The sequence below is a fragment of the Penaeus chinensis genome, chromosome 7 (assembly GCF_019202785.1).
Source record: "Penaeus chinensis breed Huanghai No. 1 chromosome 7, ASM1920278v2, whole genome shotgun sequence".
In the NCBI taxonomy this organism is placed as follows: Eukaryota; Metazoa; Arthropoda; class Malacostraca; order Decapoda; family Penaeidae; genus Penaeus; species Penaeus chinensis.
The window spans coordinates 38,601,583-38,616,582 of NC_061825.1; the positions used below are offsets into that span (position 1 = coordinate 38,601,583).

General features: G+C 36.0%; 2 protein-coding genes across 2 annotated transcripts in view; one reads left to right on the top strand and one right to left on the bottom strand.

Annotated features, from left to right (window-relative positions):
• Positions 1–302: 302 nt before the first annotated feature.
• On the top strand, positions 303–9,695 carry LOC125027154 (protein unc-45 homolog B-like). The gene is given in 19 exon segments (XM_047616039.1): positions 303–714; positions 1,778–1,879; positions 2,052–2,160; positions 2,408–2,430; positions 2,432–2,584; positions 3,155–3,284; positions 3,720–3,847; positions 4,132–4,300; positions 4,495–4,653; positions 4,904–5,081; positions 5,290–5,455; positions 5,675–5,901; positions 6,120–6,261; positions 6,400–6,656; positions 6,809–6,989; positions 7,188–7,391; positions 7,712–7,891; positions 8,208–8,348; positions 8,603–9,695. Coding segments are annotated over 18 exon segments (2,787 nt in total). The 5' UTR covers positions 303–714; the 3' UTR covers positions 8,741–9,695.
• Positions 9,696–10,421: 726 nt separating this feature from the next.
• The window catches only part of LOC125027155 (eukaryotic translation initiation factor 3 subunit M-like), a 6,676-nt gene continuing 2,097 nt past the window's right edge, over positions 10,422–15,000 (bottom strand). Inside the window, exons 2-8 of the mRNA XM_047616040.1 lie at positions 14,272–14,454; positions 13,962–14,059; positions 13,554–13,778; positions 13,021–13,168; positions 12,624–12,741; positions 11,432–11,575; positions 10,422–10,867 (exon numbers count right to left, since the gene is read on the bottom strand). Of these exons, the coding sequence (XP_047471996.1) occupies positions 10,668–10,867; positions 11,432–11,575; positions 12,624–12,741; positions 13,021–13,168; positions 13,554–13,778; positions 13,962–14,059; positions 14,272–14,454 (1,116 nt within the window). The 3' untranslated portion in view covers positions 10,422–10,667. The remainder of the gene's footprint in view (positions 10,868–11,431; positions 11,576–12,623; positions 12,742–13,020; positions 13,169–13,553; positions 13,779–13,961; positions 14,060–14,271; positions 14,455–15,000) is intronic.

Here is a 15,000-nt window from a genome sequence, read left to right on the forward strand (position 1 = left end):
TATATATCATATTGTATGTATTATATTTCTTATATTGTTTGTATTGTATTCATTATATTATATGTATTATATTTCTTATACTGTATGTGTTATATTTCTTATATTGTATGTATTATAATTATCATATTGTACATATTATATTTATTGAATTGCACGTATCATATTTATCATATTGTATGTATTATATTTATTGAATTGTACGTATTATATTTATCATATTGTATGTATTATATTTATCATATGACGTTATACAATATGTACCATAACACACAGTGCATTATAAAGGTGGAATCGAGCGCCTCCTCCGATCAGCTGTTCGCGAGGTGTTCCGTCAGGAGGCCGAGCGAGAGAGAGAGAGAGACACACACACACAACGTGCTGCCGCCTCTCGTGTTTAAAAATAACCCCCTTCTGAAAGTTTCCTTTTACACCGGAAGAACGTTCTGGGACCTTCCATGTGGTGGGGGGGTTATTTATATAGTTTGAGAAGGGTGAACGTGTGGGAGAACATTTAGAGTAGTTCGGTCTTGAGTTGAAGAACAAGAAGAAGGCGTTCCTGTGGGAGACGAAGAAGAATAAGAAGAGAGAGGAAGAGAGAGTGAGATAGAAAGAGAGAGATTTCCTTTTTTTGAATATTGTATTGAAGGGTTTTTATTGAAGTTCTCTCTTGATTTTGAGGATTTTTTGCAACGCGTGTGGACTAGTTTGCTAAAGGTGAGGGAGATGTGTTGTATCCTCCATGTGTTTTAATTACCTGTTATTTGTAGTTTAGCGTAATTATTTATGAATATTTCCGTGTGTTTAAGTATTTCGTTGATTATATCTGTTAAATAAAGGGAATTGTGTATGAATTAGGGTGTTATATAGGGTACAATGAAGACCAGTTGGTCAATGACCTACATTGGGCATAAACCTTGTTGAAATTTTATAGTCTGTTCTGCTTTTGCATTTTAGAGAATTATGTAGAATTTAAAGAGACTTTTATTAGCCTTAAAGATGGGTTTTGGAAGTTTGTTAAGAGTGTGTATATTGTGAAGGAAAATGGTAATTATCCAGAAAAGTCTAAGGAGTGATGCTGTGGGTTCCATGCCCTTCGACACTCTGGCAAAGGCCAGTAGATCTCTGCTATGTATTATTTTATTGAAATAGAGCTTGGATTGTTTCCGAGTTCAATGAAAAGTTATCAGTTATGTCTGTAAATTTGATCTTACCAGAAATAGGTTTGGGTGAAAGATTGTTCACCTTTGCCAGAGTGCATGGAGGCCGTGATATCTCTTGATATGGATATACTCATTGGCTAAACTTAAGTTGCCGTTGATTGTATTTTTTTTACCCAGTAGTATTTTGTGTTATCCAAAAATTTACACTTTGTGAGTTTGTGAATTCCCATGAGCACCCTTGAGGTTGTTGGCTGGAGTAATAGGTTGCAGTTATGTTGTAAACTATTGCTGATGTTAGTTACTATTGATATAGAGAATGGTTAATATTTATTCTTATACTATATAGCAAGGATTTAATGGATTAATTAGAATATTTTTTGTAAGCACAATTTTCATATTTAGGGCAACATGTCTGATTTTGGTAGATAATGCTGAATCTTAGTTCGTCACTCAGGTTTTTGTATTTTCGTATATGATATAGATACGTAGATAGATATACAAAGAGATAAGGACCTAGCTCCTACACACATATAGTCTTGTGCACATGCTTATGATACCAATCATAATATTCTGACATTATCTTGCTTAATATTTTCTCATTAATATTTTCCTGACAGATGCCAGAAGGAGACAAGCCAAATCCTGTAGATCTGAAGGAACAGGGTAATCAAGCCTACAGAGATGGAGATTACGACAAGGCTATCTCGAGATACACTGAGGTAAGTCATGTACAGTATTTAGTAGATGTTCTGAAAATTGGTAATTTGTAGATGAAAAATTTATTTATGTTAACCATTTTTATGATCATTCCTTTACTTTGCATGTTTCTAATACATGATATATTTTCAAAAAGGTCTTATTCTTACATATTATTATTCTTATTTTTTTCAGGCATTGTCCCTCAGTGATCCAAAGGACCATCCAGTATTTTACAAGAACAGAGCGGCAGTGTACTTAAAGATTGATGACTTTGAAAATGTCATTAAAGACTGCACAAAATGTAAGTATTCTGGGTGAAATTTTATTTGTCAAAAATTACGGTAATTATATTAGAGGAATAGGAGATTAATTTTTTTCTCTATGTTTTTCTCTTGATTTTATAAACTTAAGAAAAAAATAAGTAATAAAAAAAGTATGTGAACTACACTCCAGAAACATCTCTCGAGAAATTCCCATAAACCAACTTTTCTCATACAATCGACTCCCATGTCTCGCAATTAACGCATCCTCCTCTTTACGATTTTTAGGCCTGGAGCTATCCCCCAAAGACCCCAAAGGCCTTGTTCCGTCGCGCACAGGCCTATGAAGGAGAAGAATTGTACGAGAAAGCTTATGCGGACGCCAGGGCTCTCCAAGTTGTTGACCCCAAGAACAAGGAAGTCCAGACGATGCTTGAGAGGTTGCACAAGATTGTCCAAGATAAAGTGAGTGGAAAAAGATGGTTATGAGGATGTTGGTGATAAAAATAATGATAGATAAAAGAAAAAGAATGGTAATGATGGTGATGATAACTATTATGATTGTAAATTTCACCAATGATACATATTGGTAACAATTAATCATTATGATTATTATTATTAGATTAGTAGTCATAGTATTAATTGTAATAGTATATATTAGTATTAATACTTGCTGTTATTATTATCATTATTATTGTTATTGTGATTATGATTTTTATTATTATTTTTGTCTTCATTTCTTTTGTTGTTTTTTTTATACTGTCATACTTTTTATACTCTCATACTGTTGTTTTTATTTTTTTAAATTTTGCTAGTGTTTGATTATTATACAGGATTGGCATTCAATATTATGTATTATTTATCAATATTGCAACAAGGATTACTATTATTACTTTTGTTTCTGTATTTTTCACTCTCAGTGTTATTGGTTCATGCTGTCAGATTTATTCCACATCATGAATTTCATTTCTGACTAAAATTGCATTTCTCGTACAATTCTCCCGGACACAACTAAATGCATTTCAACTCATACAGATTGAAGAAACCACCAAAACGACAGGGAAGGTGAACCAGCTCTTTGAAATTCTCTTCGACCCATCACACGAGATGGAGAAGAGGGTGACCAGCGCAAATAACCTTGTGGCTTTGGCGAGAGAGAGAGCAGGTAATGTGTTTTAGTGTATAGCCCTTGGTGGGGAAAGACTTCACTTGATAAAGACTTAATTGTGAGGAGTGTTGAAAGAGATGTCAGTGACAATAGATAATGACTAAAACGTTAAAAAAATGATAGTATTGATTATATTTGATGTGGAATTACTGTTTTGATAATGTGAACATCCTTTTTGATGTATTCAATAGCACCAAAATGTAAAGTAGGATACACATTCAGCCAAGGAAATTATATATTCTATATATTTGTGTATGTGAGGAGAATTACCTGAGAAGGAAGACCTATTTCAGTATATAAAGCTTTTGTGTACAAGTATTGATCTTTCTTTCTTTCTCTCCTTTCTTCCATTCTGTCTTTCTTTTCATTACTTGTGGATTTAGTAATAGCATTAACTGATATATTTTTTTTTGTGTGATTTTTCTGTTTTAGGTTGTGACTTGTTGATAAAGCAGGGCATTCTGGGCCGTGTGGTGCAGTTGTTGAAGTCGGAAAAGAACCAGGAGATTAAGCTGGCTTGTACTCGAGCCTTTTCGGAATTCTGCAAAGACCTTGACAGGGTAACTACTGCTTTCATCTATCTCTATTTATTTGTACCTTCTTTCGTAGTTGACTTTTTTATTTCCTTTTTTTTATTCCAATCTTCTTTTTTTTCCCTTGTTTATCTGCTTTCATTGTTTTTAAATAATTATTTCTCTTGCTAAAGACTGGTCCTACAGTCTAACTCATAACAGTTGTCATAATATCACAAATTAGCCAAGAATAATGAACTGATAAAAATGAACCAAACAGAATAACCAGCAGTCATTATTCACTATCAAAATAACTTGACCCATACTTACAGGCCAAGATGGTACTGACAGAGGTTGGTATCCCATGGTTTTTAGACCTCATGAACAGCAAGGATGAAGACCAGGTGAACGCCACACAGTACGTGTTCCAGACAATGCTGAACACCCTTGCCGGCATGAACATCAAGAAGGGAAAGAAGGCAGATAATTTTCTGCTGGGAGGTATGGGGTCCTGTTGATTGTCTCTGTTGAGATGGGGGTTTGCAATCTACGCATTTGAGATTTTTGTTATTCATAAATGGTACCTCTGGCGAATTGTTTTTATATCATATTTTGGTTTGGTTTTGATAGTTGAACTGGATGATTAGTGTACAAAATTTTTTAAAAATTTTCATAATTATCCTTGTCGGCTTCAGAGAACAAGAAGGAGATTGACAGCTTGATGGTAGTAATGATGACGACTATCACTAAGAGTACAATATCCGGCTTGTGTCGAGATGCCATCATCGAGCTCGTGCTGAAGAATGTGGAATACGACCGCCTTAACTGGGGCGACAAGCTGATAAGGATGGGAGGTATGTGGTGTGTGTGTGGTTTGCTGATATGTGAGTTTTGTTTTAAGATGGATAGGTATGTTGCTGCTTGTTATTGTTCCAAATTCATGCTCTATATGTGGTGGATGCAGTAAGAATTATATATGGTTATTAAGTTTTTTTTTTTTTTCTTTTCTTTTCCTTTCCTTTACTTTACTTTACTTTACTTTACTTTACTTTACTTTACTTTTCTATGTTTTGTTGTACTGCAGAGTAATATTCTTTTTTTCAGGCGTTGATAAGCTGTTGGATGTAGCATCTGAGCTGAAGGAATTTAACTATGAAAGTAGTATTGAGATCACTGACAACACACAAATGACCACAGCCATCTGTCTGTCCAAGGTTTATGATACACAGTACTGTGATAAGGATCGGCAAAACTTTATTGACATTGTTGATGAGTACCTCAGGTAAGGCATGTTTGAAATTTACCGATGATCAATATCAATTTATACATGAGTTTGAAATTTTCAAATAAGGGTCATATCTTCTCATACAATTTTTTTTTTTTTTTTTTTTTCCTCCATTCATTCCTTGAGGTTTGGAAATGGTCATAAGCCTTTATACTTTAGATATGACATTTTAATTAAAGTGTTTCTGAAATTCAACCCTTCCCAGACTGCGACTTCTGACTCCCGATGTAGAGTCGAAAGTACGTATTGCTGTCATTCTTACGACGCTGCTCCTGGGCCCCCTGGATGTTGGCAACAGGTTCATTGCACGTGAGGGCATTTTGGAAATGTTGCTCGTCATGGCCAACACAGAAGAAGTCATGCAACAGAAGGTAAGGAAGGGAAAGTTGGGAGAGAGAAAAAAAAATGTTCGAGATTTTTACACCTCTTTTTTCCATGTTTTATTCTGTTATATGTAAGATATATATATATATATATATATATATATATATATATATATATATATATATATATATATATATATATAATTTTTTTTTTTTTTTTTTTTTTTTTTTTTTGAGAGTCAATTATATCCTTTTGTTTACCAACAGGTTGCTTGCGAAGCCCTGATTGCTGCTGCCTCCAAGAAGGACAAGTGCAGGACCATCATCTCCCAGGGCACAGACATCCTGAAGAAGCTTTACAACAGCAAGAACGACTCTATCCGAGTTCGTGCTTTGGTGGGCCTGTGTAAGCTTGGGTCCATGGGAGGTACAGATGCCTCTATGAAACCATTTGCTGAGGGGGCTTCCTTAAAGCTGGCTGAAGCTTGCAGAAGGTATGTCTTTTGTGAAAGAGGCCAGCTTGATAGGCCTATCTGTTTGTTGCTTTAATATGTTTTATTAATAGTCAAATACTTTTAACCAGTATATTTATAATCGTTAAATTTGAGCTACAATGTGTGTGTGTATATATATATATTTTTATATATTTATATGTATATAATTTTTTTTTTCTTCTTCTTACCTTTATTGTTACATTTTATTCTCTTTTCAGATTTCTTGTCAACCCTTCAAGAGACAAGGACATGCGCCGTTGGGCTTGTGAAGGTCTTTCTTACCTGACGCTGGACGCTGATGTTAAGGAGAAATTTATCACTGATACCAATGCTATTCGATCCATGATTGAATTGGCCAAGGTATGTGTGCTCCAGATTTAGAGGAAATAGGAGATGAAAAGAGTTCTGCTATTGGTATATTTATTTTTATTATTATTACCTTTGTTTAAAATTAAAAAATTGACTATATGCTAAATACCTTTCTTCCACCTTTTCCAGACTGGAGACCTAAATTGCTTGTATGGCGTTGTAGCAACATTCGTGAATCTCTGCAATGCCTATGATGAGCAGGAAGTAATTCCCGAGATGGTTGAGCTCGCCAAGTTTGCCAAGCATCACATTCCCGAGAAACACGACCTTGACGACCAAGATTTCATCGACAAGCGTGTGAGGATTCTGGTCGAGGAGGGAGCTGCTTCTGCTCTTGTGGCACTGAGCAAGACTGACAGTGAGAATTCCAGGGAGCTGATCTCTAGGTACAGTATTATATAAAACATCTGATTTTGAAAACTGCCATTGTTTGTTATTACTGGATGAGGCGATTGTACTTACGTTTTCCTCTGATTATTCAGGTAGATGGATATTGAATTGGTATTGTATTTACTTTTCTTTGTCTCTTGCATTACAGATTGTTCAATGCGTTCTGTAAGGATCAGGAAAATCGTGGCTTGGTAGTACAGCAGGGTGGCACAAAGGCCTTGCTGGGTCTGGCTGCCAATGGTACAAAGAAAGGCAAAACTTGCGCTGCTCAAGCACTGAGTCGAATTGCCATTTCAATCAACCCTGAAGTTTCTTTCCCTGGCCAGAGAGTAAGTATTAGGTCTTGTATTGCTATATAAAGAAATATGCTTTATTTCTCATACCTACAGTGCTTCAAAGCCTCCAAGTCATAGATTTTAATGGTTATGGTATTTGAATGAATTCTTCATTAAAATCATCTGAATAGTGGGAAAAGAATCTTAGACATTCAAATTCAAACACCTTACTAAGTTATTATAATTCTCCAGGCTTATGAGGTGGTTCGTCCCTTGCTGAAACTGCTCGACATTGAATGCACTGGCCTTGAAAATTTTGAGGCTCTTATGGGACTCACAAACATCGCTGGCATGTCTGAGTCGGCCCGAAAGCGAATCATCAAAGAGAAGGGATTGCCGCTGATTGAGCATTACATGTTTGAGTTCCATGAAATGATTCGCAGAGCAGCTGTCCAGGTATTTTTTCTTCTAGTATATATTTATAATACATATTTGGGAAATAGTTATGATAAATATCCATTAAGATTATATATATTTATGTAATATATATTAAATGTTCTTTTAGAAAAAGTTTTCTTCTTTATAGTATTAACAATGCAATAGGCATCAGGTTTGAGAACACTGGTAGTGTGCAGTAACAAGTCAGACCCCAGGCTAACCAGATGTTTAGGAATACTGCAATGAATCTGTTAAAGAATCAAAGAACACCATTGCTTTAGTCTCTTGATGATAGTTACCCTAAACAACTGACTGAATTAGATTACTCATTCTTCCAGTGCATGGCAAATCTCTGCGCATCTCCAGACGTAGTCAAGATTCTGGAAGGCAAAAACGACAAATTTAAGTACCTGTTCCTTTGCACCTCGGATGAAGACTTGGATATTATCAAGGCTGCCTGTGGAGCTCTTTGTATGGTCATGTCAGTGTCTCCGATCTGCTTGAAGAAGGTGTTTGATGTGAGTAACAGATCTGTCTTGCTGTTCTTTCTTCTTCTTCATCTTTTTATTTGTCCTCCTTGCTTTTAGACTCATTGAAGAATTAGAGTATCTTCACTATTTAAAAATGTGTCAATTATTATTACTATTTTCTTTGTCATTTGATTTTGTATTTGTTTATTTTTGAATTCAACACATGGTCAGGGTGTGGCATTTCATGTTTGTTGAAAATTTGAAAAAAGAGCATCATAGGTTTTTCTACTCATGGTATTTAGTTCTTTTTTATCTTTACATATTTCTAATGTCTGGACCTTTTTTTTTTTTTTTTCTCAAATAGGCCAAAGACTGGGAAGAGATTCTGGAGTTCCTCCTTTCACACAAAGACCCAGAAATCCAGTATCGCGGCACCATCATAGTCAACCTCCTAATATCCCATGACAAGTACGTTGCAGAGAAAATCATCGATACCCACTGCAAGGTAAGCAATGCACTATCTGGTTGGGAAACATTTGTACAGATAAGCACAAGCCGCTGCTGCTTGAGATCCCACTAGTCATGCATTTTTATTTTTGTTTATTCTTTTGAGTTGACTTTACTAGACCTGGTTTTATTGTTTTTGACTGAATAATGGAAGTCAGTGCCCTTCTCCTGGATCACATTATCTTCATAATTTTTTATTTTTCTGTTCCCTAAACATTTCTGTAATTTTGCATTTTCCTTGTCACTCAACAGACTGCGTTAGAAGCCATTGCCAAGATTGAAAACCCCGAATTCGTCCTACCCAAGGCAAGAGAATACGCCATTGACTCACTGAAGATGTGTTCTCATGAGTGGAAATTGATTAAGGATCCTTTAGCACCAGAAGACTAAGAAAATTGATACAAAACTGTTGAGCTATTCATCAAAGAAACTTTGTTGAAAGTTGATTATTTACATCATTCTGCATTCTTATACTTTTATACAATTATAAATTTATCGGAGGGAGAAAATGCATTAAAACTTTTTTTTATTGTGATCTCCTATTTGGTTAGAACTAACAAGTAATTGTACTTAACAATTCTTTTTTTTTTTTTTTTTTTTATAGTATTTTTTCTTCCCTCCCCGCAAAAAATGTAAATAGCTTTTTATGTATGTTGAACGAATGCTTTGTAGAACCTCTGTATACAAGAACCTGGGGACCAAGAACCCCTTTTGACAGGCATTATTCTTTGACTATTCAAAGTTTTATAGTAATTGTAATTGTACAGACTGCTAGCGTTTTTGTGAGATAGATTATTAAAAAATACTGTCAGTCATTTGCCAGTTCTTATCTTTTGCAGTTATTTGTTGTATTACTTTTATTTGCAGATGATAATATTTTTAGCATTTTTGGCACTTTCTGTAAGGTCTGTTTTAACTGCATATATCAATTTATTTTATGCATGCAGTTGTTTTCTGTTTTCCCAAAAGAGCTTTAAAAGTTTGCCATTGATAGGTAGGTTTTCTATTTATCTTTTTTTTTTCTTTTTTTAAATTATCAAAGGGTTGAGAATATGCAAGGTTCTGCCGTAAATTAGGTTTCTCAGAGATCGTTGCAGTAGAAGTGAATGATGAAAAAATGTATGCTGTGTTGAGTGTAGGCTTAAAATCTGGCATTTTCATACCTATTTATATCAGTGTAGTGTAAGAGCATATTTGATTGGTTGATTTTGTAATATCAGATGTTATCTGCATTATGAATCTTTGGTGCTTCCTGTATGACTGTATTTAGCTTGTGCCTTATTTAATATTAAATAAGTTGAAATTGTATAAATTGTTGGTATATTTAATAAAAATGTGGATTGTTTACTCCGTTTAGTCTCTTTCCTGAGGTAATAATTAGTGATAGTTCATATAATTAATAATTTGATGTAGAGAAATATAGTTTCCCAGTTTGATTTTTATCCAAATAAAATTTAACCCATTGGCGACGGGTATAGAAAACTAAAAAAAACACTACGCTCTGGCGAACCACAGCAACACGCCGACTTTGAGCGCATGAATTCGGTACATCAAGCCAAATCATTGCCTCGGGGCGCTTTGGCGCGCCGCCGCGGCGGACAGCCGCACGCCACATTTAGAGCGTATTGTTATGATGCCTATAGGCGTGACCTGTCGCCATTGGGTTAAAACAAGATTAACCAAGAAAATTAAAATTTCACGTAACTGTTGTAAAGAGTATCTGCATGGATAAGAATTAGAATTACCTACGTAAGAGCAAATTCTTCAGTAAAGTAGAAAAAGCATACAGAAAATGAACCGTGTATTGAATTGCAAGAGTAATTATTGTAATGCGGCATTTCTCCTTGAGAAGCATTGACGCCTCAGAAAGTAAAGCACTCTTAATAAAAATAAGTGCAAGGGAAATCCGTCATCCATATGGGTCTTCAAAGCAAAAATCAGTAAAAGGTTTAGTCACTAACTGAATAGCCTGCATCTGCAAGTCAACTGAATACACCAATTAATGCTTGCAAAAATGCGTTCACAATATACTCAGAATCATCCCAACAAAAATGTTCAATAAAATAAGGAAAGTAATAATACTTTTATTCAATTTGTAAAATCTCTTGTTTAATATGTAATCATTCTACAGTAGTTATATTTTTAAGTTGTCAATGAAAACATGAGCGTTTACATATTTTTCTGAAAAGATTGAGATGTTCATTTAGGGTTTTCAATATTAAACTCCTGTAATACCAAAGTTGTTTTGTTTATTGATTAGAGGCCATTGATAAGGAGATAAAAAATAATAACTTCCGTGTCGAATTCCTCAGTGGCATTACTTGGCAGGAACAATTGGCGCTGTAACAATAGCCTGCATCGATTCCTTGACCATACCAAGCTGCACCTTCCAGCCGGAAAGTGTGTCATGAAGGGCCTGCCACTGGTTCCTGCCGAATGTGCGGTGGACCCTCGAGGTTACGAAGACCTTGCACTGGTTCTGATCCATGCGGGCACTCACGAGCTTGGTCTTCAAAGCTGTTTGGAAATAGTGCATTTGTTTATGTTTAATAATAGAATGAATTAATATAACCCTACATAATATTATAGTAATATCCCATTGAACTTAAAATTAATTCTATTTGAGTACTGATGTGTATTCTGTGAACTGTGGACCACAGCATTGTGTGCACTCCAGGTGACAGGTATAATAAGCAAGTATTTAGGGATAGCCAGGACTCGGTTTCTGGGTTATTTGAGACAAGGTTATGGAAAATGTGTCTATATTTGTAAATTAAAGCCTCCAGCCATTGTTACAGAATGTCCCCAAACTTTGACCAATAGAGATAAAGAAAATACTGTGACCATTTCTACAGATCTTTCACATTTCAACACCACCTTCCCAACCCATACAAGGCAAACTGGCACATCTGGAGACATTAAAAAAACCAAAAACATTCTGAATGGGATGAGAGAGGTGAGAGAGTGAAGAGTCAATGCCCCAACAAAATTCACCGTTTACATTAATGAAGGGATTAATTTAATACTCTAGAAATCAAGCTAAAACTAGCAGCATCAGAAAGAAAAGAGAATCCTGCTTACCTTCAATGATGAATCCTTCAACGTCATCCCCAGTAAGCTGAAGCTCTTGCATAAGTGTGTCGAAGGTCATTTCCGTCTGGTTTTCTGCCATCTGGATGAAGGTCAACAGCCTCATTTTGCGGACATTGGCATCATGGTCCAGACCTATTGATTGGTGTAAATTCATGTTAATTCATATATTTATAAGTTCTATGTCCATACAAAGCATTTAAAAGGAATTGCAGTAATTTTGTTGTTAGGTAACTAATCTACATACTGAAGAAGCTGCTGCTTTAAATCCTACTTTTAGAAGAACCCTCTGGTAAAATATTCAAAAGTTGTTTCAATAATATTTTGAGTTGCAATGTTTTTCTGATGGTTTCTGAGGCTATTACAACAATCATGAGAGTCATTTGTACCGATGCGCCACTTTAGAAACATGAGCCCCCCCCCCACCCGGACTATCAAATTCAAATGATACCCCAGATACATTTAGAAACACTACATTTCATGTAAGCAGTTTTATCCTAACCTAGCCTGAAGATTTACCTTGGTCCACTTTTGTGATTTACCTTAGCCAAATCAACCCTACTCAGCCTAACCTACACCAACTCAATCTAACCCCTCCCTGCATGTCCATTGGCCAAGTTTAACCCCCCCCCCCCCCCATCAGATACTTGGACTGCAGTAATAAGAGAAAATAAAGGTTGTTTTGATATATTCTTATATTTTTTCTTTTTTTTTGTAAAACACTTTTTTTGGAAGAACTTTTTACAATATTGTCAACAGAAGAAAAGTTGCTAGTTTTCATGAAATGAAAACTAGCTGAGGCAACTTATATGAAATGTGTTTTTTTTCACTATTCTATTTTTAACCTCTCCTTCTTCATTTAGTTCAAATAATCCTGATTATCATATAATACAGTATAAATGTTTAACAATGTAATATTCTATTAGATATTCTTGCAATCTTATGCTTTAACCACCTCACAAAAATAAAAGAAAAATGAACTATAAAATGATTTCCTTCCAAGTTAATTAAAAAGGTATAACATTCTTCAAATATCACAACAAAACATAGAGCATTTGTGAAAATAATCAAATAAGTACAACACCAGACAGCATCCATTTCAATGACTAATGACAAATCTCATTCAATCAGACTAGAAAATAACCCTCAATAGAACTGGATCGCTGGTCACCCCAATACGTACCAATGGAGGAGATAAACTCTTTGTGGTTGTTGTAGAAGTGAATGTAGCCGGGCAGCTTCTCCGACACAAAGATCGTCAAAAGGTCGTGGATGAGTTCTCCCTCCAGGAATTTTACAGGCTGAGGAATGAATATTATGTTTAGAAGGATGAAATCTAGTTCATCTATAAATCTAATTTGATTTCAAAATGCTAGTAAATCAAAGGGAAAAACTACTGGGAATTCATCAACATTAACGGCGAAATGACTGTCAAATTACACTTTGAATTTTCTGAAAATGGGCATACACATATTCAAGGCAAATGATCATACTACCCAAATATAAGCAAAACAAGAAAAGAAGAAGAAGAAGAAGAAGAAGAAGAAAAGATTGCAATTGGCACAACTTGGGAAATCTACCTTAAGAGTGAGGAGATGATCCATGATGTAAGTGGTTGGGTCAGCCAGGGAGGCGATGATACAGCGGTGGGCATCTTCACGGGCCTGTGAGGCATTCTCAGTTGTGTAGGTTCCCAGCAGCTCAATCATCACTTTGCTGGCTTGTTCGCTGAAATGGACAAGAATATTATTGAAAAGATCTTGAAAATAACAAGAGTTAAAGCATTAAAATATACTTAAACAGGAAACAAAGAACAACCAAGGATATGAATTTCATATAAATAATCAACTAATATATAATTACCTATGGCACTCAGCTGCTTCTCAACATAGAAAATGAAAGAAAAAAATGATAGAAATAGTATAAAGGAGGAGGAGGAGGAGGAGGAGGAGGAGGAGGAGGAGAGGAGGAGGAGAGGAAGAAGGAGATGAAGAAGGACGAGAGGAAGAAGGAGATTAGGAAGGAGGATAGGAAGAAGGAAATTAGGAAGGAGAAGAGGAAGGAGATGATGCAGGCGGAGGAGAGGGAGGAGGAGGAGGAGGACTTCCCTTACCTGTGTTTGTTTGCAATAAGTGTCTGATGCATCAAACGAAGAAGCTGTTGCATCTGTTCGGTAGAGGGTGGGGGCTGAGCGGTGTTTAGTGTGGTGCGCATCTTCTCGCAAGACTGGAATACGGCTGTGATCTGCCCGATTTGGCCCGAGACTTGCACCATTGTGTAGTAGACATGGTACCGAACACCAAGGTTCTCAGGGAGGGCGTGGAACAGCAGGTTTAATCTGTTTAAGAATACAAGTAACTCTCCATTAAGACCTTAACCTGGTGGGTAACCATTATAAGATTTACAGGACTCATTCTACAGCCACAATACATCAAAAGAACTCAAAAACACAAATTCTCGGTTCTCAAGCAGTATAAATACCAAGAGTATGGAGAAAAGTAAAATAACATATGAGACTTACACTCGGAGACAGACGCTGCCTAATCTGTTGGAGGGAGCCTTGGCCAACTTCTCACAGAAAGCCAGGATGAGGCTCTCTGTCTTTTCTCCGACTGGTACCTGAAATCAACCAGTCAGCATTCATTATCTCATTACACTCAGTAACACCTGATTAGTTACAGCCAGATCATATTACATTTTCAAAAAAATAATTATGATAATTTTTCTCCTCTTGTCTCATAATGGCTCAATATGAATTTACAATAAAAAGGCACATAAATAAATTAAATAACAATAAAAAAAACAACTAAATAACAAGAACACCCACTCACCACAATCAGCACAGAAACGATAGAGTTGAGAAGTGCCTCGACCTCGGCCTCTGTGGCCTCGGATGAGAAGCACGTGTCGCACACCCCAATGATCTTGTGGAGGTCATCCTCTAGACCCTTGGGGGAACGCTCCAAGGAGATCTCAGCACCCACCTCCTTGAGGTAGGCGCGGAGTTCCTCCACCTGTTGGGGATAAAGGAGGAGGCGGATTAGAAGGGACTGAGTGAGCTGAGAGTGTAAGAGTAAGTGATTTGGGAGTAAATCATTATGAATAGATAAAGTAATTCCTTGTAAGTGTCTGACAACTCCTAAGCAAGTAGTCAATGGAAAAAACTGGGGGTTTGCAACCGTGCATCACTTCATTTCATCTCTTTCTCAGTGTTCATGAGTGGACTGAAATACTCAGTACTCAAAAACTAATATCAATCAAAGAAACAAAGCCATTCGTATAACCTTGCATCATGTTATGTTTGAAGTTTCTGGTCCTTAGTTTCCATCCGTATAACACCCAAACACAGTAACTCACATCATAGCAAGTAAACAGTTAGATACTAAACAAGAGGACTGCTCACATCGAGAAAAACTAATGTAATGGTCGTAAAGAGAAATAGTTAAAGCCTTTAGACTGCAAGACATTCATCACAAATCATAAAGTTTAAACTGGAGTATCAAAAAATAAATATGAGAAAAAGACCCATTCTGAGAGTCACTTGAGTGAAAGTGGAATTG